General features: G+C 36.1%; 2 protein-coding genes across 4 annotated transcripts in view; both read left to right on the forward strand.

Annotated features, from left to right (window-relative positions):
- The window catches only part of CR1 (complement C3b/C4b receptor 1 (Knops blood group)), an 85952-nt gene extending 79653 nt beyond the window's left edge, over positions 1-6299 (forward strand). The window contains exon 35 of the mRNA XM_072948223.1: positions 6047-6299. Coding sequence (XP_072804324.1) covers positions 6047-6299 — 253 coding nt within the window. The remainder of the gene's footprint in view (positions 1-6046) is intronic.
- A 19-nt stretch (positions 6300-6318) lies between these two features.
- LOC116279903 (membrane cofactor protein-like) overlaps positions 6319-26272 on the forward strand; it is a 31508-nt gene continuing 11554 nt past the window's right edge. For 2 of the 3 annotated variants that reach the window (XM_072948459.1, XM_072948460.1), the window contains exons 1-5: positions 6319-6478; positions 16649-16834; positions 17147-17246; positions 20138-20223; positions 21031-21228. In XM_072948459.1, coding sequence (XP_072804560.1) covers positions 6358-6478; positions 16649-16834; positions 17147-17246; positions 20138-20223; positions 21031-21228 — 691 coding nt within the window. In that variant the 5' untranslated portion in view covers positions 6319-6357. The remainder of the gene's footprint in view (positions 6479-16648; positions 16835-17146; positions 17247-20137; positions 20224-21030; positions 21229-26272) is intronic. The other variant, XM_072948461.1, reaches the window with a different exon arrangement.

Here is a 26272-nt window from a genome sequence, read left to right on the forward strand (position 1 = left end):
TTAAAAATTCAAAGACAACCTTCCCGATCCCTTGCAAAATACAGGCAAAAGACACATACCTAAGTCATCAAAAAAAGAATGACAAATAGCTCACAAATATATGAAAAGTTGTTCAATGGTTTTGCTTAGTTGAAACTTTAACAGTCTCTATTATTTGCTGGGTTTCTAAAGAAGTAAATATTGAAGGATAACTAGACTGGGACTTTAAAATGTAGAATAGATGAATAAGATTATACTGTATAGCACAGGGAAATATATACAAGATCTTACGGCAGCTCACAGCGAAAATAGATGTGACAATGAGTATATATATCTTCATGTATAACTTCATGTATAATTGTGCTCTACACTGGAATTTGACACAACATTGTGAAATGACTATAACTCAAAAAAAAAAGTTAAAATAAATAAATAAATAAATAAATAAATAAATAAATAAATAAATAAAGGATAACTAGAAATTAATTCTTTGAAAATTGCCCATTCTTAGAATCAAAATTTCCCAACACAAGAAAAAAATTCTGAATTATTTCCCCCCAGAATGTATTATGTCAATGAGCATTGTGATTAAAAATATCTGATGCTTGTGACTTTTTAACAGCAAGAAATCTGTGAGATTTTTAAAACATCAGTTAGCTATGGGAAATTCATATGTATAAATTATGTACACACTAACTCTATATATACCAATTATGCAGTAGTACACTATGTAATAATTTATGTACTGTCCACTGAAAGTAAAAGTCACAAGGTGAAAGTTGTAAGTTAAGTTTTATTTGGGGAACTTATCAAGAATTATAGCCCAGGAAACAGCCTCTCAGCTCTGAGGAACTGCTGTAAAGAGGTAAAAGAAGAGTCAGGTTACACATAAATTTTTTTGCTGGAAAAAAAGCTTGTAATCAAACCTCAAAAGATTACTGCTAATCACAAAGAACAGGTATTTCAAATTAATTATTTTAGTGCTTTTCTATGTAAAGGAAAAATGCAAGAATCTGCGGACATTAATAGTTTTCTTTAGATATGTTTCTTAACTATCCAGAGGCCTATAAATCCAAAGTACAGAATACTTTCTGTTTTTCTCCATCCTAAATTCCCCACAGGATGCACTGTCCATGAGCAACCACAGTGGCTAATGGTTTGAACCTTGAAGAACTGAGATGGCTGGCAAAGATTTTTTTCTTTACAACTAACTGTGGGTAAAATACTATATTGCCCAACTTAACTTGTATTATTGAGCAATTCTGTTCACCTCTGGCTTTACATATTTCATCCAAAAAGTAGGGGCTGGGCCAATTGATCTCCAAAGCCATTCTCAGTGCTAACATTCTAATTTTATCTTGTTTGTCTTTTTGTACACTTAAGTGTGAGCTGTAAATTAGTTTAAGTCTGTGATATTTAAATGTACTTTTCTGTCTCTACCATTACAATGAGAAAGAATGAAAGATTTTATTTTTGCAAACCTATTTGCAGAATAAGGTTTGTAATATATTTACTTTTTAAAGCCTTCAAAAGCCAAGAGAAAACAAAATGAATACCTGTGCCTTCTGAGAAAAGCCTTCCTTTCTGTACTTGGCTGGGTTCAGAATCCCTGTGGTGGGTGTGGTATATCACAGTAATGCCCTTGAAATAATAGCTAAATAAGAAGGTCAACCGTCTGGCAGGTGCCTACAAGATGCAAGTAAAGGTGGCAGAGCTCCCAGGACCAACATCAAACAGATGGCTCAACTATCCTCTGTTTAGCCATTCTCTTTCAGGTTTTCACAAATACCTAACCTGTAAACCATCATGACAGGGAAAGTCCCTTCCTGCTGCTACCCCTGCCTCTGAAAAGCAAAAATGTAAATATAGCAATTTAGACAGCAAAATATCATCTAACACTGTTTTATTTAACAAAGTTGGCTTCTGTTCAGTGATATCCCAGACACCTACCTCCACCCTATGACCATTCCTAAAGCTACAGGAGAGCGACCACATAGCTCCAAACCAGTCTACAAACAAGCATATTCTCCATTGTCTCCTCATTGTCTCTTGGCAGTTGACAAGACCTTTAGGGGAGTGGGAGGAACCACTAATGTTTAAGCCCCTACTTCACTCAAAGCCTTAACTCTTGAGTTCTATTCCTCTCAGGACGTTAGGAAGTTCACAGTCAATACTCTCCCTTTGAACTCAGATACTAAAATGACCTCGAGGCTCATAGGTAGACAGTAGCTCCCCCTCACAGGTCAGCTTGCCATGCCTGATTTAGAAGTTTTCTGTGCAGACAGTTGTAGCTTGTTTCTTTCAGAGACAAATCCTACTTTGTTCCTAGTGCTAAAATAATTAAAATCGAAATCTCTCAGAATTTTCCCAGCATTTGTACATCCACACTTAGGGAGATTCAGCAGAAACATGTTAAATGCACTTGATGGCAACACCCATTTATGTCATTCAACATTTAATGAGTATTTATTATGGACCTAGTATAGGTCTAGACTTGTCTTCGCATGGGAGACACAGCAAGAAAACTCGATCCCTGCCCCATGGAGTTTGTCCAGAAAAAGAGGGAACAAGGCTCAGAACCTTTCAAATGGAGCCTCAGCTGGGTTAAATCAGAAATAAGTTAAAGAAATTTATGTGAAAGTCTTCAATTATATTTGAAATGTTGATGAAACCCCAGTACAGAAATTTCACTGACTGAAAGAGATCACCTATAAAATCCCAATCCTTGAATCTAAAATACACCTGTTACCAGGAAACCAAAAACTAACTATATTTCTTTCCTTGCTTTTAAATTCTCTTATGGGGAAAAAATTAACTTTCAAGCCTAAAAATAGATGGGAAAATTTTTTTCAGCTTTATTATGATATAATTAATATATAACATTATTTATATAGTTGCAGAGAACAAGAAGTAGATTCTCTGTTTTCATAAATAAATGTCAACTTTGAGACGCAGAACTTTTCTGTTGTATCACTTCTTCACAACTGTAAGAATTAACAGAAATGATAATTCCTCCTCACTGCATTTCCTTTCATGGAAAATAATAGATTTTATAATTCAAAAGACTAAGGTGTTTATTTTATTTATTTTTTAAAACTTTTTAAATTGAGTTATAGTCATTTTACAATGTTGTGTCAAATTTCAGTGTAGAGCACAATTTTTCAGTTATACAAGAACATACATATATTCATTGTCACATTTTTTTTCGCTGTGAGCTACCACAAGATCTTGCATATATTCCCTATGCTATACAGTATGATCTTTTTCATCTAGGGTGTTATTTTATATATTACATCCATACTTTGTATTTTATATGCTCTTCCAAGAATTCAAAAAAATACGTTGGTCTGGGAGGAAGAGGAAATTTCATGATTTATACTGGAGCTGAGCAGGATCCTGTGGGGCTCCCGAAACCCTGTATCTTGTTTGTAGGAAAGCTGAAGTCCCCTAGGCCTCTCTGAGTCACAAAAGAGTAGGCTGAAGTAGCTGGTGATTAGGACAGTAGAGTCACAGAATCTGTTTGATGACCTTTCATGCGCTGCTTCACAAACACTACACATGCCACCAGAGGGAAAAAGTCTAACTGCATGATGACCAGACTGCAGCCATCACAAAAACTGCTCCATCTTGAGCAGCACTGAATCCATGGCTAGCACAATTCCAAGAAATGGCCTTAAGAGAATGGGATTAACACTGTTGCTCACAATGATCTATATGGGAATCAAAATAACTGTAGCTTGTTCTGCCCATATAAGTAAACAGACAACTACATCTGTCAGTAAAGAGACACTACAAATCCATGTTAACGTTTTCCACCCAAAGAATATAGTGCCATATGTCAGCATGAAGAAGTTACAGAAGATGGACCTTTGCCCATAGTCCTATAGAAATGGAATGATATTCTGATAAGTGGGGATTTGTAAGCAGCTTTTGGCAGGAAAAGGCTCCTTACAAGAAAGAGATCTCTGCAGGAGTTCCCTTTTGTCTTGTCTCTAACCTTAAGCCACCCACCCCCATATTCATCTCTGCCCCTAGCACACTTTTCACATCTCTTGATCACACAGTACCTTGCCTAACATGTTGGTTCTCTCCGAGATCAAAGAAGTAGAAAAGGGGAATAAGTAATCAACAGATAACAGAAGACAGTTTCCCCTTTAGTAATCTCGCAAACTGTAGGAACAAGGCAGCGTCTAAAAAATCACAAGAAGTTGACATGCCTGCACAACAGGTCTGCACACAGTCTGGGATGGCAACAACTCCCATCCCCTATCTCAGTGATTAACTGAGATTACTTCCCCTTTTCCCTCTAAAATTTTCACAGCTGAGCAGAATCTTCAAGTTAGTTTTTGCAGACAATACCCCACCATCTCCCCAGACTGCTGGCATTCTGATTAAAAGTAACTTTTCTTTCTACCAACATTTGTCTCTCTAAGTACTGATTTTTGAGCAGTGAGCAGCTGGACCTGAGTTCTCTAGATGTACTAAATTTTATATCTGAGATACACTAAATCTTTATAACACATCTCAGATATAAAATTATTTAAATATACATATAATTATGTAATTCCAGCTGGAGCATTTGAGGTTTATAGGGAGAATAGCCATTTCCTCACCATCCTCTCATATGTTAACTCTGTGTGATACAGATTCTATCCCCACCATTCTATGAGCAAAATAGCAGTTGAACTATAGGTTGGATGTAATTTTATTTTACCTGATTCCAACTGTAACAGCATCAAATGGAAATCTGAAAAACACAAAGAATATGAAATATCCATAATCCTGTCAACTATTGATTAATTTGGGTATATGTCCAACTAATCTCTTTTTATGTGTATCAGTATATCACTTTTGTTTTAATTAAAGAAAGACTAAAGGTATAGAGTGATTTGGAGCCTGCTTTTTCTGCTTAGGGATGTACCATATTTTCCCACATTGATAACTTTTACACTGCTTGTTGCACACAGTTCCATTCCATAAACCACCTACCATAAAATCCTTAATATTTTCACTAGACACATAGGATATACATTTTTTTCCAAAACTCTACATTTTTGCTCACAACTCTGATGATTTCTTTGGGATAAATCCTGAATGGAACTAATGGTTTAAAAGTCATGTCCATTTTTAAATTTTGACATAAAGAAAGGTCATGTCAAATAATAAATTTTAGGGTGCCACACCCCCCCCCCAGTATGTTTACTCACATTGATTGGCCTTTTTATTCTTTGGCAACTAACAGGAAGAAAATGTCAACTTCTTTTGTCTGCTCTTTAATACCTGTCCTGTTATTTCTCTTTTAATAGTCAAGCAGATTTGCTTACAATTCTACAAATAAATCTTGCTTACTGCTAATTTTCCAGCGTTGTTTGTGAGATTGTTTCAACAGAAAAGTTCTTCCCCTTATCTGCTTCTCCTAACCAATTCTTTCCCATCACAACTCTAATGACATTTATTGTTTCTATGAATTTGGCACCTAATGCACCCAGTCCTTACCTTTTTCATGTATGTATATTTCATCTTCAATAAAACATTCAGTTGCTCAAGGGCAAAGGGCCCATAGAGTTGAAAATCAATATGCTATTGACTGTGTTGTTTAATAGTTCACCTTCCCAGGGGTGCTCTCCTAGGAGTACAGTGGAGACTAATTGGCCTTAGAGCTGGGAGAGCAACGGCCAAATCTGACCTGATCTTGAAATCTATCAGGCCATGAGAGACTTCAGGAACAGGGGCTCAATCATGGAAATTTCAACTATTTTCCGAAATTATGCCTGACTAATGCCAAATATGGAGCAAAGGCCTAAGTATCCAGACAGTCTGGAGGGACCCAGGACTAAAGTGGAGTCCTGAGGAGTGTCTGCCCCACGGTGACCCGCTGCCGAGGCCCTAGGTTTCTTTTTTCAGCTCGATGCGCTCTATTCTTTACTCCAGCATTCCAGAAATGGGACAAAGATTACCGCGCCAGCCCTGGATTTCTTTCTACTCTTCCTGCATAGGTGGTAACAGTCTATTTACAAAGCGGCAGTGAACCAGCCATTTCGCAAAAGAGGTTTCAATGCTCCCATAGGTCTGCAGAGGGAGGAGCCAGAGACGGCTACACGAGGGTGTCTCAAGCTGCTCTCGCACAGGGAGGCTTAGGTCCCAACCACGGATGTCCTCCACCACTCCAGGCCAGAGAGTCCACCCTGCGACAAGATCCTGCCTTACAGCCCGCCCATTGGCCCCGCCAGACCCTCACATTCATCCTTGGAGTGGCCCAGGCCACGCCCACTTGCATGACCACACTTGACACAGAATCTGGGGATTATTGCGCCTGGTAACCGAACAGAAAAAGGTCTCTTCTGGCTGGTGTCAGGTTTCCCCTTGATCTCCTGGAAAATGAGAGCATCTTATGCCCCTCGCAAGGAGCCTCCATCCTGCCCCAAGAGTCCCCCTTTTCCTTGGCGCTTCGTGGGGATTCTTTTGCTAGCCCTAGTGCTACCAATACACATGATCTCTGGTAGGAGCCTGGAGAGGGTATTCGCCCAGGTGGTAAAATGGAGCGTGTCGTGGAGGACGGAGGGTGGAGGAACCACCGCTTGGCAGCTCGGGGTCGAGGCACCAAGCTGGTGTCCTAAAGAGTTGGGGTGGAAGGCATGGCCAGAGTGTCCCTGAGTCTTCCTGTTGGTACCCACGGGGAAGGGGATCACATAGTGCTGGAGGAGAAGGTTTGCTTGGAGGTGGGCGCTGAGTTTTGTGGGGTGGTGATCACCGCAGGAGTTTACCCAGGGCCAAGCTGGGTCCCTAGCAGAAGCTTGGAGGGTGTTTTCAGGACTGAGCCAGCTCAGGACAGGAACGTGGACCTGGTGATGGTGGGGACTGCTTGCTCCTGAGTACCCAGTGCTGCAGATGTTTCCAGGCTGGTTCTGCGCCTATGTGGAGGGTTTGCCTGTGGCCCTGGGTGGGGTGACACCTTATGTGTAGGGTGTTTGTGCCCTAGTCAGCTGAGACTGGGGAGCCTGGGCCGAGTGTACCCCAGTATGTGCTTTGTGGAAGTCGTCAGCCCAGTCGTGCCCAGGGTGGGACAAGGAAATGAGCTATTTGCTTTGTATGGGGCTTACCAAAACAACCTAAAACAAAAATTGACAGCCAAACCTAGTGAAAAATGAGATCCTGAAAATGGACTATAAATGATGTCCATGAGTTTTTCCCATGTAGCTGAGAGACTAAAGCTGAGGCTAATTCACTAAGATTTTGTTGTTTCTTTTTCATGTTTCATAGAATTGAGTAAATACTTTAAAATAAATATATGCCAAAAAAGACATGCTTATTGTAGAAAACATTCACAACAAGGAACACCCATTTTAAAAACTTTGGTATATTTCCTTCTGTCTTTATATGTAGATGTCTTTCCAGGCCCAAGTTACCTTTTTTTAAAATATTTTTTATTGAGTTATAATCATTTTACAATGTTGTATAAAATTCCAGTGTAGAGCACAATTTTTCAGTTATATGTGAACATATACATATTCATTGTCACATTTTTTTCTCTCTGAGCTACCATAAGATCTTGTATGTATTTCACTGTGCTATACAGTATAATCTTGTTTATCTATGCTACATTTTGAAATCCCGGTCTGTCCCTTCCCATCCCCCACCCCCTTGGCAACCTCAAGTTTGTATTCTATGTCTATGAGTCCATTTCTGTTTTGTATTTGTGTTTTGCTTTTTTTGTTTTTTTTTTAGATTCCACATGTGAGCGATCTCATAGGTATTTTTCTTTCTCTTTCTGGCTTACTTCACTTAGAATGACATTCTCCAGGAGCATCCATGTTGCTGCAAATGGTGTTATGCTGTTGGTTTTTATGGCTGAATAGTATTCAAATGTATAAATATACCACATCTTCTTTATCCAGTCATTGTTGATAGACATTTAGTCTGCTTCCTTGTCTTGGCTATTATTAATAGTGCTGCTATGAACATTGGGGTTCAAGTGTCTTTTTGAAGTAAAGTTCCTTCTGGATATATGCTCAGGAGTGGGATTCCTGGGTCATATGGTAAGTCTATTCCTAGTCTTTTCAGGAATCTCCATACTGTTTTCCACAGTGGCTGCACCAAACTGCATTCCCACCAGCAGTGAAGGAGGATTCCCCTTTCTTCACACCCTCTCCAGCATTTGTCATTTGTGGGCTTTTAAATGATGGCCAGTCTGACTGGTGTGAGGTGATACCTCAGTGTAGTTTTGATTTGCATTTCTCTGATAATTAGTGATATTGAGCATTTCTTCATGTGCCTATTGATCATTTGTGTTGCTTCCTTGGAGAATTGCTTGTTTAGGACTTCTGCCCATTTTTGGATTGGGTTGTTTGTTTGTTTCTTATTAAGCTATATGAGATGCTTAAATATTCTGGAGATCAAGCATTTGTCAGTTTCATTTGCAAAAATTTTCTCCCATTCCGTAGGTTGTCGGTTTGTTTTACTTATGGTTTCCTTTGCTGTGCAGAATCTTGTAAGTTTCATTAGATCCATTTGTTTATTCTTGTTTTTATTTCTATTTCTTGGGTAGACTGTCCTAGGAGAACATTTTTGAGATGTATGTCAGATAACATTTTGCCTATATTTTCTTCTAGGAGGTTTATTGTATCTTGTCTTATGTTTAAGTCTTTGATGCATTTTGAGTTTATTTTTGTATATGGTGTAAGAGAGTGTTCTAGCTTCATTGCTTTACATGCTGCTCTCCAGTTTTCCCAACACCATTTGCTGAAGAGACTGTCTTTATTCCATTGTATATTCTTGTGTTCTTTGTCGAAGATTGGTTGACCAAAAGTTTGTGGGTTAATTTCTGGACTCTCTATTCTGTTCCATTGGTCTATATGTCTGTTTTTGTACCAATACCATGCTGTCTTGATGACTGTAGCTCTATAGTACTGTCTGAAGTCTAGGAGTTATTCCTCCAGCCTCTTTCTTTTTCTTCAATAATGCTTTGGCAATTCTAGGTCTTTTGTGGTTCCTTATACATTTTATTATGATTTGTTCTAGTCCTGTGAAATATGTCCTGGGTAATTTGATAGGGATTGCATTAAATCTGTCGATTGCCTTGGGCAGCATGACCATTTTAACAATATTGATTCTTCCAATACAGGAGCATGGGATATCTTTCCATTTTTTAAAGTCTTCTTTAATTTTCTTCATCAATGATTTATACTTTTCTATGTACAATTCTTTCCCTCTTTGCTTAGATTTATTCTTAGGTATGTTATTACTTTGGGTGCTATTTTAAAGAGGATTGTTTCTTTACTTTCTTTTTCTGTTGATTCATCATTAGTGTAAAGAAATGCAGGGAAAGTATTGGATAAAATAAACATTTCACTGAAGCAGCTCACGATAAGGTTTTGTAAGCAGACAGTGTTGTGCCTGGGAGCCCTGCCACCTCACAGGTAGTTGCCAAATGGTAGGAGATCACAAAAGGGACCCTTTGTGGAATTTCAGGGTGAGTCTCATTGCTCCATAATGGGTCTGCGTTTGGGGACAAAACCCGCAGTCTCCGTTTATGTGTGATCTCTTCTGCTTATTTTTGGTGTTTTGATTCTTCCTAATGAAAGAAGCCAGATCAATAAGTGCTTCTACCGTAGTTTCTTGGTTTCCTTACTGTACGTATTACAGTACAAGGAGAACAGTGCTTATTGGTCAATTGCTAGGTTACCATAATTAATACTGACAGACAGGAAACAAAACAAATTAGGTGGTCAAATCTTCCTCCAGTGCATAAAGCTTTACGATGATTACTTTCAATATTAGATTCATTATATTCTATTCTTTACCATTGTGTTCTGCTTGACAGCAGCGGTACCTGAAAACCAAAGTCTTGTGAATAGCTACGATGCGGGACATACTGGGCTAGGTGCCGTGGCCACATGGATGAATGGAGTCCACTATATTATGTATTAAACACAAAAACACGTGATAGTGAGCTGAGAGAGCTATGCGGAGGAGAGTCCAAGAGAAGGGGCTGGTCACTGCCTCCCCACAGGAAGCAGAGGGTACTTCCTAGAGGAGATGTTGAGTGGATTAAGTCAAGGAAGATGAGAGCTGAGCAGGGGTTGCTCCTGAGCAGGAGGAAGGGTGCTCAGAGCAGAGGGAGCAGTGTGAGCAAAGGCTGAGAGATGTGGTAGGTCTCATGGCTGCCTAGCGACCCAGTGTGGCAACAGTAGACAAAGGGGGCAGGAGGAAGGCCAAGGAGTAGATCACAGAGTGAATAATTATGGAAAACAGGATAGTTAGGAAAGAACAAAGACTATCATAAAATTCAGACTATGATGTCATTCCTTGTTCTTTTGGGGCAATTTGAGATCTTTCATTTGATTTAGCATGATGCAAATCTAACCTAAGTTTCCTTTAACTTCCCCGGGCTCAATAGAAGCCCGTTTCTTGAGGAGTAAATTGCAGACAGACTTTGCTGGCATAACCATACAAGGGTTCCAGATGACAGCCAGTGATGGAAATTAGTGCTGGTAGTGGAACCAGCCTGCCTGGCTTGACCCTGGTCTGCTACCTATTGGAAATATATTTTTGGGCAAGCTGCTTCAACTTGCCATGGCTCAGACTGCTCATCTTAAAGAAGTGGAAACAGTACCCAACTCATAGGAAGATTATGAAGGATAAGTTCGTTTAAAACCACTAAAATAATGATTGTCACAGGTAGTCCTTAACTGGCTATTTCTAAATTGATTAACATCACCATTGTGGTTCTAAGAAACAAGTTCTGGAGTTGTCTATTACCAATCTTTAGGGAAAAATTTCCTAAAGTCTTTCATGTTCACTTTTAATAATGTTAAAATACTGTTTCTAGTCTTACAAGTAATGTAGAATGGGTTTAAAATAAAATGATAAAACAAATATTTGACATGAATGAAATTAAAAATTCTGATAAAGGGAAATAGCTGTAAATTAACAACGAGACAAGAAAAAAATGGAAAAAAAACAAAAACAGAAGTGAAAAAAGTGATGATTTGAATGTGTTTCTGGAATGGTTTGGCTGAACAATAATGAATTTGAATTTTGCTCCAATAGTGTGCAGAACTGATAACAGTGCTCCTTCAGCTCTGGCATGAGGCACTGGAAATGCAGTGATAAATGAGACATGGTGCTAAGAAGGTTACAGCCTCTTTGGGAGTATAAACAACAAACAATTACAGTGTGAATAGTGCTGTGAAAGAACCAAATTGGGGCATCAAGGGGAAACTTCACCCAGTTTTTTGAGTGACATGTCAAGAGCCTCGAGGAAGAAGTGGCATCTGAGAGGAAACAGAAAGATGAGTGGGTGGGAGGAGCAGCCGGGTCTGTGGTCAAAGTTGAAGTGACATGGTGCATGGAGGTCGAGCGTGCTGCAGTAAGTTATTTAGTGTGCACTGCGAGTGGGTTGAATAGGGCTTAGAGCAGCGTGCTGGAGTGAGCTGGTGTTAAAGCTCTCCAAGCTATGGCATGGAGCCTTAGACTTCCCGTGAGGGAGCCACTGAAAGGATCTGACTTGGAGGAGCCTTGGCCACTGCACTGTGTCAGTGTTACTCGGGTAGCACTGTGAAAGTGACCTGAGACAAGTGGAAATACTGGTAAGGAGACCTATTCAGGGACTCTTGTAGCAATCCAGAAAAGAAATGAGAGTGGCTTGAATTAAAAGTAGACAGTACACCAGAGACTGACACAATGTAACTGACTATACTTCAATAAAAAACAAAACAACAAAAAAATAATGAAGTAGAGACAGAAACAGATGGAACAGGTATTTTCAGTTGTGGAAACCGTGTTCTTGTGTGCCGGGTGTAAGAGTCAAAAGAGACCACACTGAGGCTTCATTGTGTTATTTGAGAGAGCGTAATACAGTCCAAGTGCAGCCATGCTGGGGAGGCAACTGAATACATAGATGAGGCGTCCCAGCTAGAGATGTGGGATGGAGAGAGGGACTTGGGAGGCAGCTCGCTTCAGTGGTAATGACGTCATGAGAGTATATATTCTCACCTGGGGGACTTTGCAGAATGAAATCAGCAAAGTTCCTCCAATAGCCTACAAGAGATATCACATTATACAATCAGGCAGAGAAGGGAGAGTAGCCAGAGGACAGGATGAAAACCAGGTGGTGGTTTACTACCTGGAAACCAAGGAAAGAGAGATTTTTAGCCAGGAGGGAATGGTGAGAGAATGATCAGTAGCTAGAGATGTTATAGACAGGGTACCTAAAATTACTAAGGGAGAAAGTATTAGCGTGAGCTTACCAAGAATGAGCTTACTTACTTTGAAAGTAATTTAAGTGACTTATAAATGAGTGGGAATTGAGAAATAAAATTTATAGTTTCAGTACTAAAGATTGAACTTTGAGGAAGCAAAGAAAATTTTAAAGTAGATTGTGTAGACAGTGAGAGAAGGAGCAGGATAGTCAGGTTTCACTGAGTTTCCAGTCTTGGTCAGAGACCATGATTCTCTGAAGGTAACTCCTGGGCAGGGTGTGTGCTTATGTCACAGGTTTTTGTTTTGTTTTGTTTTGTTTTAATTTTTGCAAGCAGGCAGAGAGTGCTTGTATAGTTTTTGAAAGTATATAGAGAGTAAACAATTCTCTTGGTTCACAGCAGAGCACTACTTCACATTCCTGAAACTCACCTGGAACATTGGGGAATTTTCTGAATGCAGCCTATCCCATGTAATGGTGTCTAGAGTTAAAGAAGAGCATTGCAGCCTAATAATAATTGTATTGTAAACTATCCAGAAAAACCTCAGTCAAGATGTTCTTTTTCTGGAGCTGAGAATCTTTAATTTTAAAATCCTCATAAGAAGAAAATTCAATGTTCTGAGCAGAAGATGTATTTGATTATAAAAATGTGTGATATGAGAGTCAATCATTACAGTGTATGAAGTGTGCAGTCTACTGATTGCCCAAGCAGATTCTAGGCTGCACATGGATGAAAGTATGTCTCTCATGATGCATTTTAGTGAAGAGAAATACTTCAAGCTAGTTGAAGGGACTAAACTCTCCAACTGACATTTCTTTTTCCATATAGACAGAGCACTACATGTGAGAGTCATATTAGGAATTCTCTCTCCTGTGACTTCAAGATACTCACTGAAATCAAATGCATAAACAAAGAACACTTGTATAATTTAATTATAAGCATGCTGTTAGCTTGAGTTCTTTCTGGGTGATTCTGGGAAATGCTAGAATGATGTAATACATTTGTTTCTAGTATGGAATTAGATAGCATTTCTATCCCATGTTTTTTACCCATATTAACATGAGAATGTCTGGCTCGGGGTATTCAGTAAATTTACTGCTATTAATAAAATTCAGCTCTATACTAATCTTGTTTTTAAACAATGCTTTTAATAACTACAGCTTTTTGGGTTTTGCTTTTATTTTGGGAATTTTATTGAGGAACGTTCATGTATCAAGATCAGCATAGTGGGAATGTTGAAAGCTAAATGTTGAAACAATTTCAGGCCATGATGTAAATGAAATGTTGGGTAGCATGTCAAGAGAGGAGTTTAGAATTGAGAATATGGTGTGAAAAGTGGGTAACATTTCACTTGTTTAGAGTTCTCTCTTGACCAGTCTCTCAATCTGAAGTAAGACCAAGATCCAGGGAGTAAGAAAAAAAAGATTCCTCAGGGCTCAGAGTAGGTCTATCTCCCTTCTTCTTGGGTCCTTAGCCTTAAAGGAGGGGCCTCTGCTTTCCTTTAACCCTTTAAGACTTGATGTGCCTCCATCACATTATTTTACATAAGTTTTCTAACAGATTTGTTAGGTTGTCAAGCCCACAGATAATTAAAAGGAAGAGGAATTGCTGAAGTAGGAATGACACTCTTCTAGGGAGGAACTCCTCCTCCCCCCCAAAAAAACACCCCAGAATAAAACATTCTAAAAGCATAGCAATATAGAGCTTTCCTGTCAGGATCTGTTAGATAAACAGCCCAACTGCTACTTCAGGGAGCTTGTAAGGAAATGCATGATCTAATGATCAGTGAAGGAAAATTGAATTATATTTAAAGCAATGTCAAGAAAGCAATTTTTTAATGTAAGTCTATTCAAAGTAGTAAGTTTTTATATTTAAATGGCATCTATTCATCCATAAAACTCTTTAATTCATGAATATGAAGTATATGAAAGTCATATATTGAAATACTTAGTCCACACCTATTTTGATCAATGAAACCCACAATGCTTAGTTAATAATCAACTCTTACCATAGCATTTCTTGAGAACCCACTGCATACAGAGATTTCAAGATAGTAATAGTGACAGGTGATCATATGCTTGTGTTTCAAACGATGGAAGGATAATCTGAGCAGAGTGCTATGTACTTAGGAGACTTCTCAGAGGAGAGGGGAGGTTTCAAATGAATTTAGAAAAAAGTGGGGAAGGATTCATATATATATTCATTATTCATATATATATATATATATATATAAAATAACAAATACATTGGTGTTTGTTTCTTTCCATTTATTGTTGAGTGTAAATTTAGCTTACTCTTCAACAAATCAGAAAGTAATAAAATATTATTTAAAGTAAGCAAGGATTGGGCTTTTTTTTTTATGTGTTGTATGAGATGTTTATATATTCTGAAAATTAAGCTCTTGTCAGTCTCACCTTTTGCAAATATTTCCTCTGATTCCATAGGTTTTTGTTTTACTTATGCTTTCCTTTGCTGTGCAAAAGCTTATAAGCTTAATTAGGTCCCATTTGTTTACATTTGCTTTTTTTTCTGTTGCCTGGGTAGACTGCCCTAGGAGAACTTTACTGAGATTTATGTCAGATAATGTTTTTCCTATGTTTTGTTCGAAGAGGTTTATAGTGTCTTGTCTTATATGTAAGTCTTTAAGCCATTTTGAGTTTATTTTTGTATATGGTGTGAGGGAGGGAGTGCTGTAACTTCACTGATTTGCATGCAGCTCTCCAGTTTCCCCACCACCATTTGCTGAGGAGAATGTCTTTACTCCATTGTATGGTCTTGCATCTTTGTCAAAGATTAATTGACCAAAAGTTTGTGGGTTTATTTCTGGGCTCTCTATTCTGTTCCATTGATCCATATGTCTGTTTTTACACCAATACTATGCTTACTGTTTTGATTACTGTAGCTCTGTAGTATTTTCTGACATCTGACTGGGTTATTCCTCCAGCTTCATTCTTTTTCTTCAGTTTTGCTTTGACAATAATGGATCTTTCGTTATTCCATACAAATTTTAGGATTATTTGTTCCAGTTCTACGAAAAATGTCCTGGATATTTTGATAGGGATCACATTAAATCTACAGATTGCTTTGGATAGTATGGCCATTTTGACAATATTAATTTTCCAATCCAGGAACATGGGATATCTTTTCATTTCTTTAAGTCCTCTTTAATTTCCTTAATCAATGTTTCATAGTTCTCCACATATAAGTCTTTCTCTTCTTGGTCAGATTAATTCCAAAGTTTTTAAACAAACAACCCAATCCCCAAGTGGGCAGAAATCCAAACAATTCTCCAATGAAGACATACAAATGGCCAATAGGCACATGAAAAAATGCTCAGTTATCACTAATTATCAGAGAAATTCAGGTCTAAACTACAATGAGGTATCATCTCACACTAGTCAAAATGGCCATCATTAAAAAGTTCACAAATGATAAATGCTAGAGAGGGTGTGGAGAAAAGGGGACTGTCCTACACTGTTGGTTGGAATGTAGTTTGGTGCAGCCACTATGGAAAATAGTATGGAGATTCCTCAAAAGGTTAAAAATAGACTTACCATATGACCCAGGAATCCCACTCCTGGGCATATATCCAGAGGAAACCTTAATTCGAAAATACACATGCATCTCAATGTTCATAGCAGCATTATTTACAATGGCCAAGACATGGAAATGACCTAAACGTCCATCAACAGATGACTGGATAAAGAAGTTGTGGTATATTTATACAATGGACTACTACTCAGCCATAAAAAAGATTAAAATACTGCCATTTGCAGCAGCATGGATGGACATGGAGATTGTCATTCAAAGTGAAGTAAACCAGAAAAAGAAAGAAAAATACCATATTACATCAGTCATATGTGGACTCCCCCCTCAAAAAAAAAAAAAGACAAATGAACTTATTTACAAAACAGAAACAGACTCACAGATGTAGAAAATGAACTTAATGGTTACCAGGGGAGGGTGGGATGAGAAGGGATAAATTGGGAGTTCAAGATCTGTAGTTACTAATATATATAAAATAGGTAAACAATAAGTTCATACTGTATAGCACAGGGAACTATATTCAATATCTTCTAGTAACTTATGGTGCAAAAGAATATGAAAACAAATATATGTATGTTCATGTATGACTGAAGTATTATGCTGTACACCAGAAATTGACACAACATTGTAAACTTACTATACTTCAATAAGAATATAATATATACCCAAAAAAATAAATAAATAAAGTAAGCAAGGCACATACTCCACTGCTACCACCATTTGGGTAAAAGCACGAGACAGTCATTTAAAATCTTGCCGAGAACTTCTCCATTTATTCTGTACTACCTACTTGCTGCTAGGTTACAGTCCTTGGCTGGAAAAGAGATAAAATCTTTAATTTTCTGTTTTTATTCTTTTATCCCTAGGTTACTGTATTAATCCACCAGTAATGCAATTTTCTGTTTTTATTCTTTTATCCCTAGGTTACTGTATTAATCCACCAGTAATGCAGAGTATGTATCTCAAGTCTCCCCTTAAAAGCCGTTATCAGACTGGGGAAACACTGGAGTATGCGTGTAAAACAGGATACACTTACATGTGGCCTTATTACCTCTTAACTACTTGTGAGCCAAATGGCTCATGGAGCTTTCTTGAAGAAGCTTGTTTAAGTAAGGAAACAAAACCATTTTGTTTGTTGTTTTTTGCTTTCTCTGGAAATGTTTACACATTTAAGGTCTGTTTTCTGCTACAACAATGATGATTTTCTTATGCAAAATTAGGTTTTAGATATCAAGGCATTTTTTCAGACTCTGAGAAATCGCCAGGAAAGCTTTCTCTTGATGATTGGTTGCTGTTTTAAGTTTGTCCTTATAATAATTAGAGCAATATTTCATCACTAGAAAAGAGCAGTGTAGAATTTTGATCTTGATTTAAATGTTTTGAAATTGGTATTAAAAATGAATTTGAAAATTTTCTTTTAGAAAAAGCATGTCCAGAGCCAGAAATCGAAAATAGTGAAATATTTGCCCCAAATGACAGCTTGTCGTTTGGAAATGCAATTCAGATATCTTGTAATGTGGGGTAAGTAAATTGCTCCTTGGAGGAAATAAGGTAAATGTTATGATTTCTTTGTTTCTCACCTAAAAGTTGCTTTCATTTTACTTTCTAGGAGACAAGCTATACTTGTAGCCAGACAGCCCTAGGGCTGTTTAAGAAGATTTAAAAGATGTGTCCCTAATAGAAATTTAAATTGAAGAAAAGTGAAATTGTTTACTTACTATATGTAGTATTAAGCCTATTGAAAGCATCAAAAATGTAGTAATCATGGTGACTTTATCCTTAACCAAAAAGAGCATCTTATTTAAAATGGCCAACACTCAGAGCTGAAGGAGGGCTCACCAAATGTTGTGTTGTTGAACACACATTTTCCTTTCTTATCTATGGTCTTTCATCTATTTCCTTTCTTATCTTCCTGTTTGCTTGTTCTATTCATTATTGTGAGTAGGGTATTGAAATGAAAGTTTCCAATGATTATTATAGAAATGCCTATTAGGCATATATGTATATTTCTTCCTTCAATTTTTTTCAGGTTTTGCTTCATATATTTTGATGGTCTGTCATTAGGTGCATAAATGTTTATAACTGTTATACCTTATTGCAGTATCGAATCTTTTATTGTTATGTTATGTCCTTTGTCTATTGTAAGCTTTTTTCATTTAAAGTCTGTTCTGTCTGATATTAGTATAGCCAACCCTGCTTACTTTTACTTCTATTTGCAAGGAATATCCTTTAACTTTCAGCCTATTTCTGTATGTGGATGTACAATGCATCTCTTTATACACAACCTATAGTTGGATCACGAGTTTCTATGCATTTTGCCAACCTCTGTCTTTTGATTAGAATATTTAACTCATTTAAATTTGAAGTAATTACTGATAATGGGAGACTTGTATCAGTAATTGTGCTATTTGTTTACTATATGCCTTATAGCTTTTTTGGCCCCTCATTTCGTGCTATACTGTCTTCTTTTTTGTTTATTGACTTTTTAAAGTGAAATGTTAAATTCCTCACTCATTTCTTTTGTGTATATTCTACAGCTTTGTCCTTGTGGGGATTACATTTAACATCCTAAAGTTCTAACATTCTAATCTAAATTTATATCAGCTTAACTTAATAACGTACAAAAACTCTGCTCTCCTTTACAGCTTTGTCCCCACCCATTTGGTTGTTAATATTAGCAAATTAAATCTTTATTTATTATGCGTCCCAAAACATAGACTAATAGTTCTTTAAAATGGATTGGTCATTTTAAATTTGGTTTTCTATATAATATGTATTATATAAATAATATATAATAATAATTGGGGCTAAAAACAAAAGTTAAAGTAATTCTAGTTTTTACACTGATAGTTTTTTGTTTGTTTGTTTGTTTAAATGTGTTACTCTTTAAAGTATGAAGAAAACAAAAATTTCAGTTACAAACTATTTTTACAATACTACCATTATAATTACCCATGTATTTACCTTTAGTGAGATGTTTATTTCTTTATATGGCTCAAAGTTACTTTCTAGTGTCCTTTCATATCACCTGGGGCATTTCTTGCAGGGGAGGTCTACTGGTCGTGAACTACTTCAGATTTTGTTTATCTGGGAGTATCTTAATTTCTTTGTCTGTGACCAGAAACAGTCAGCAAACAGAGCACAGATTCTTCCTTTTCAGCTACCCTAACTCCTGCAACCCACGTGTACACTGCTTCAGAAACCTATGCAGAGCTGCCTGCCACACTGCTGAGGGTGGGGACGGGAGCTACTATTTTCCAAAGAACTGACAATGACTGACATTAATGCAATTTACCTGCCCGAGCTTTCCCCTGGAATTTGCAAGCCCTCAACAGACTCCAGAGTTCCAAAATAGTGACATCAGGCATATTCTGACATTGCAATTACTGTCTAGTTATGGAGACAGATTTTTAGTGCTTCCAAAACTACCACCTCCCAAAGTCCCCTCCTGAAACACTATAATATTCAGAAAATGATTGAGCCTTGACAAAAGTCAACTGGAATCATGTACAAGCAGTTTTGCTGACTGTTTTTTAATTGATCAATGAAAAATGATTTAAAATATTAAATCATCCTCTCCATGGTTATACAGAGAGAACCTACTGGTCACTTTGAGGGGCACCAACAGTTCAAGTCATAGACTCTCTTCAAAAAAAGTTGTAGCCTATTCAGAAACACAGTATATGCTAATGCAATATATTAAAGTAAAATTGTAAGTAAGAAGTGACAAAAATATAGAACTATTTAAGATCATTACAATGAGAGTCCAGAAGGAGGAGAGAGTTCTGTGAATTTAAATCATCAGAGAAGATTTCATCAAGTAGTATTCGGAGCTATTTATTCCTAGAAAGATATTCTGATCTAAAGAATGTAATAAGAGCTAAAACTCACCTAGCACTCACTATGTCAGATGCTAACTCATCTAATTCTCAAAACAACCCATGACGTGTATACTATTATCCTTTTTATATAGATGAGGAAACTGAGCAAGAGAAACATTAAGAGACTTGCCCAAGCTCAAATAACAAGTCAGTCTTAGAGCTGGGATTTAAATGCAGACAGGCAAGTTCTAGAGCCTGGTCTCTCTTCTCAATAAGTACTGAGCAGAGTGGTGTGAGCAAAAGCATAGAAGTGAATGTGTGATGCATTTGCTGGAGACAGCAAAGGGGGCCAGACTGACAGGCGCGACCGAGTAAACATTTTACTCTGGGCCAATGTGTGTTCACATGCAGAAACTCTTTATTTGATTAAAATGGAAGATTTGGTTAGCGCTTCCATATATTGTGTCTTTTAAGGAACATCTCCCTCAAACTACTGTGTTGCAGAAACACAGCCATATAAAAATGTTCTTCTTTATTATGGGCATTGTGTTAACTGGTAAAGAAACAGTAACCTTTTCTTTTTTCATTTAGTTATTACTTAAATGGAAAAAAAACCCTAACTTGTAACCTTATTGGAGGAGAAGTTTATTGGGATGACAAGTACCCAGTATGTGAAAGTAAGTAAATTCTCACTTTAGAACTTAGACCAGGAATTTTCAAACTTTTTGGGCCTAGGGACCTGTTTATGCTTTTAAATCAACAGTGGTCCCAAAGAGCTTTTCTTTATGTGAGTTATGTCTATTGATGTTCTTTATATTGGAATTAAAAGATTTAAAAACACTTAATTATTAATTCATTTTTAAGAAAAGTAAACTCAATACATGTTAAGATATACACATATTTTTATGGAAAAATCAAAGTTTCCAAAACAAACAGTGAGAATGTGGCATTGTTTTACGTTTTTGCAAATCTCTTCAATATCTGGCTTAAAGGAGGACATTGGGACTCAATCTGTTGAAAAAAATCACAGTTTATGGATAATTTCACTATACACTTACATGGATAACAGTGAAAAAAGACAATATCTTGGTATTATTGTGAACCACTGATGTAGTAAAATGATACGTTTACAAATTATAAAACACTTCTCAACTAGCAATGAATTTCATTTTTCACCATAAACAAATTCTTTCATTAAATTTTCATCTTTTATGATGACTAGAATAAAACTTAGCATGCCCTAAGAGATAAATATAGATATTGAAGAAAATGAGTTTTGTTCTTGACAGTACATTTCTACATGATTTGAATTTGGGATAATACCTTTTCTCATGGAAACTTCTAAATGGATATTGAATTCACAGCTAACTTCTAGAAATCATATATGAAATCAGTTACTAAAGGACGTTTATAGGACTTTACTAATGCTGCCTTAATTGTTCACCTTCTTTTGCCTTTATTTTCTCTTTCTTTCCCCTTTTAAGGAGTTTTATGTGGACGACCTCCAAAAATAGAAAATGGAAAACACACCAATAGCTACAGGAATATATTTGAATATAGTGAATTAGTGACTTACAGTTGTGATCCGTTAAATGGACCAGATCAATATTCACTTGTTGGAGAGAGCAAGCTTATTTGTTCTGCACATGGCAATTGGAGCAGTGATGCTCCTAAATGTAAAGGTAACAATATTTCCGTATGTTTCCTTCTTCATTTCTAAATACTGTGAAACACTTTGTAAATAGTTTTACCTGTCAGCAAAGGAAGCAGTCATTTGTGCTTCCTCCTGACTAATTTAATTTAGGCCAAATCCAATAGGAAATATTTCCAGTTGTGGGTTTCCCACCCCATACCCCTAGCATTCCAGTTTACACATTGTGAACTACTGTGTGTGTATGTATATGATTTTTTTCTTGAAAAAAATAAAAAAAACTCAACACACACTACCTCAAAAATATGTAAGTTTCTTCTTACATTTCAAAACGTCTGAAAGTTCTGGCTACAAATAATGGTGGAATAAATTTTAAAAGACTAACTCTCTCATTGATAAGGATGATAAACTAGGGACAAAATATATTTTAAAAACAATGTTTAAGGCACTAGAGACTGAAATAAAGTAGGGAGATGCTAGAGGGAATTTGATTCTCAAGAGAAAACAACCACTGAATAACAGGAAAATACTCTTTCTAAGTATATATGGAACATTCTCTAAGGTAGACCATATTCAGTAAGGTTATTTTTAACAAATTCCAAAGGGTTGAAATCATTCTGAGTGCACTATCTGATCACAATCAAATGAATGTAGAATTAAAACAGAGATAATCTAGAAAATTCCCAAATATTTGAAAATTATGCAAAACACTTCTAACTAACCCATGAGTCAAAGATGAAGTAAAGAGGACATTAGAAGGTATTTTGAGCTGAATAAAAATGAAATATTAAAATTTGTGTGACACAACAAAAGCTTTGTGTAAAGGGAAATTTACATCATAAAATACTTATATTAGAAAAAAGTAAAAGTCTCAAATCAATATTCTAAACTTCTACCTTAAGAAACTAAAAAAAAAATTAAAAATATAAAAGCAAACAAACACAAAACAAGGAGAAATAAAGTGATTATAAAGATAGATAGAAATCAATGAAATTGTAAAGAGAAAGTAACAGAGAAAACCAATGAAAACAACCCTAGTTCTTGGAGCACATCAATGTAATAGATAAAGCTACAGCTGGGCTGACAAAAAAGGAAAAGACATTTAATAAATCAGAGAAAGACAAAAATCTGTGTGTTATCACTTATACGTGGAATCTAAAAAGTACAACAAACTAGTAAATATAACAAAAAAGAAGCAGACTCACAGATATAGTGGTTACCAATGGAATAGGGGTGAAGGGGAAAGACAGGGGTGGGGAAGTTGGAGGTACAAACTGTTGTGTGTAAGACAGGCTACAAGGATGTGTTGTACAACATGGGAGTATAGCAAATATTTTGCAATAACTGTAAATGGAGTGTAACCTTTAAAAATGTATAAAAATTAAAAATGAATGAGTTTTTCCAAAAAAGAATGAAAAAGAGAACAACACTAAATATTCTTCAGAATTTAAGGGGATAATAAGGGAATAGTACACAAACAACCTTATGTCTATAAATTTGACAACTTACGTGAAATTGACAAATTCCCTGAAAGATAAAAAGTACCAAAATAACTTCACACAAAGATACAGGTAACCTGAATAGTCCTATATCTATTAAGGACATATAGTGTGTTGTTAAAAACCTTCCCACAGTGACAACTGAGGCCCTGATGGATTCCTTGGGGAATTGTACCAAACATCGCAGAAATAAGTAATAGCACCTCTACACAAACTCTTCAAGAAATGTAAGATTTCATGAGAACATTACCCTGATACCTAACTCAGACAAAAACATTGACAGAAAATTATAAACAATATCCTTAATGAATATAGAACTTCTTAACAAAATATCAACGAACCAAATCCTGCCATATATAAAGATAAAAATGCATCATAAACAAATAAATTTATTCCATAAATGCAAGATTGGTCAAATTAAAAAAATTAATCAGTATTATTTACCATATCAAGAGAGTATAAAGAAAAAATTAATATGATCATCTCAATAAAGGCAAAAAAAAGAGCAACTGGCAGAATTCATCATCTTTTCATGATAAAACTTATCAGCAAAGTAGGAATAGAAGGGAACTAGCTGTCTCAACCTGATGAAAGGAATATCAGAAATCTCACAACCAACATTATACTTAAAGGTAAAAGACTAATTTCTTTCCCCTTCAAGGTAAGAAGAAGTGTATCTATACTCACCACTCTGTTCAATATTGTACTGGAGGTCCCACCCACTCTGGTAAGACAAGAGAAAGAAAAAGGCATATGTATGTTGGAAAGAAAGATAAAATAGTTTCTATTCATTTATGACATGATTGTCTACAAAGAAAATTCTGCATACTGAAGTTTTAGCAAAGTTGCAAAATATAAGATCAGCATACAGAAATCAATTTAATGCCTATATACTAGTAACAATTCATTACAAATTGAAAATCTTTAAAGTACTATTTATAACCCCAAAGCATGAAATAGCTGCATCTAAATCTAACATGTGAAAGATTTAAATAGTAAGAAAGTATTAAACACTAATAAAAGAAATTAAACAAGATCTTAATAAATAAAAAGATATTCATTGGCCATGAAAAGGAGATTCAAAATAATAAAAATGTAAATTCTTTGTAATTAATCTATAAATTCAACACAATCCCAATAACAATCCGAGTAGAGCTTTTTTTATTGACGTATAGTCAGTTAAAATTGTCAATTCTCATGTACATTATAATGTTTCAGTCATACATATATATACATGTATTTGCTTTCATATTCCTTTTCCTTATAGTTGACTACAAGATATTGAATATGGTTCCCTTTGCTATACAGAAGAAATTTGGGTTTTTTAATTCTGTTTATATGTAGTAGTTAGTATTTGCAAATCTCAAACCCCCAGTTCATCCCTTCCCACCATCTTTCCCCCCCAGGTAATCATAAGTTTGTTTATTATGCCTGTGAGTCTCTTTCTCTTTGGTAGACAAGTTCGTTAGTGTCTTCTTTCTTTCTTTTTTTCTTTTTTTTAAGATTCTACACATGAGGGATATCATATGGTATTTTTGTTTCTCTTTCTGGCTTACTTCATTTAGAATGATGATCTCCAGATCCATCCATGTTACTACAAATGACATTGTTTTATTCTTTTTCATTGCTGAGTAGTATTTCATTGTATAAATACACCACAGCTTCTTTATCTAGTTATCTGTCAATGGACATTTTTGTTTCCATGTCTTGACTATTGTATATAGTGCTGCTGTGAACATTGGGATGCATGTACATTTTTTTAATTTGAGTTCCCTCCTGATACATACCCAGGAGTGGGATTTCTGGATCATATGGTAAGTCTATTTTTAGTCTTTTGAGGACTCTCCATACTATTTTTCTTAATGGCTGCATTACACTACATTTCCCCCAACAGTGTAGGAGGGTTCCCTTTTCTCTACAACCTCTCCAGCATTTATTGTTTGTGGACTTTTTAATGATGGCCATTCTGACCAGTGTGAAGTGATATCTCAATCTTTTTGATTTGCATTTCTTTGATAATTAGCCATATTGAGCATTTGTTCATGTGCCTGTTGGCCATTTGAATGTCTTCACTGGAGAATTTTTGTTTAGGTCTTCTGTCCATTTTTGATTGGGCTGTTTGATTTTTTGTTATTAAATTGTATGAGCTTTTTATATATTCTGGAAATTAAGCCTTTGCCAATCACATAATTTGCAAATATTTTGTCCCATTCTGTAGGTTGTCATTTTGTTTTGCTTATGCTTTCTTTTACTGTGCAAAAGCTTATAAGTTAATTAGGTCCCATTTGTTTATTTTTGCTTTTATTTTTATTGCCTGGGTAGGCTACGCTAGGAGAACATTGCTAAGATTATGTCAGAGGATGTTTTGCCTATGTTTTCTTCTAAGAGGTTTATAGTGTCTTGTCTTATATGTAAGTCTTTAAGCCATTTTGAGTTTATTTTTGTTTATGGTGTGAGGGAGTGTTCTAACTTCGTTGATTTACATGCAGCTGTCCAGTTTTCCCAGCACTACTCGCTGAAGAGATTGTCCTTATTCCATTGTTTATCCTTGCCTCCTTTGTCAAAGATTAATTGACTGTGAGTCTGTGGGTTTATCTTGGGTCTCCAGTAGAGCTTTTTGTATGAATTGGCAAACTGATTCTGAAATTTATATGGAAAGACAAAAGAACTACAATAGCTAAAACAATTTTGAAAAAACTGCAGGATACACTCTACTTGATGTCAAGACATAGTATAAAGCATACTCTACAACATATAAGCAAGACAGTTTGGTATCAGTGAAAGGATAGCCATGTAGAGCAGTGGAATAGAATAGTGAGTCCAGGATTAGACCCTTGAAAATATGTCCAGTTGGTTTTCATCACAGATATACAAACAACTCAGTGGGAAAACAGTTTTTTCAACAAATGATACAGGCACAACTGGATACCCATATGCTAAAAAAAGAACCTCAGCCTGTGTTAGTTCCATATGCAAACACTTATTCAAAATGGAGCACAGGCATACATGTAGAGCCTACAACTACAACACTTTAATGAGAAAACATAGAAAATATTTGAACCAGCCAAATGTTCCTTTAATACAATCCATAAAGCATGATGCTTTAAAGAAAAAAATTAATAAATTGGACATTCTAAACTCAAAACTTCAGTACTTCAAAAGACATTTGGGGGGGAAAAGCAAGAGACTAGGAGAAAATGTTGCAAAGTACTTATCTAATAGCTGGCTTATGTTTATGATCTACAAAGAACTTTCAAAACACAATAGCAAGAAAATAAGCCAATTTTCTTTAAATAAGCAAAAATTTTAGTTGACATATTTTACCAAACATGATAAGAAAATGGCAAAAAAGTACATGAAAATTTGGTCTATATTATTAGTAATTACAGGAATGTAATTTAAAACCACAATGAGATCCCACTAACCACCTATTAGAATGGCTGAAATTTAAAACAAAAATGAAGAATAATACTAAGTAGTGGTGAATCTATGGAGCAGTTGAAACTCTCATACATCGCTGGTAAGAATATAAAGGTGTACAACCACTTTGGAACAGTTTGTCAATTTCACAAAAAG

This window comes from Vicugna pacos, chromosome 23, assembly GCF_048564905.1.
Source record: "Vicugna pacos chromosome 23, VicPac4, whole genome shotgun sequence".
Lineage (NCBI taxonomy): Eukaryota > Metazoa > Chordata > Mammalia > Artiodactyla > Camelidae > Vicugna > Vicugna pacos.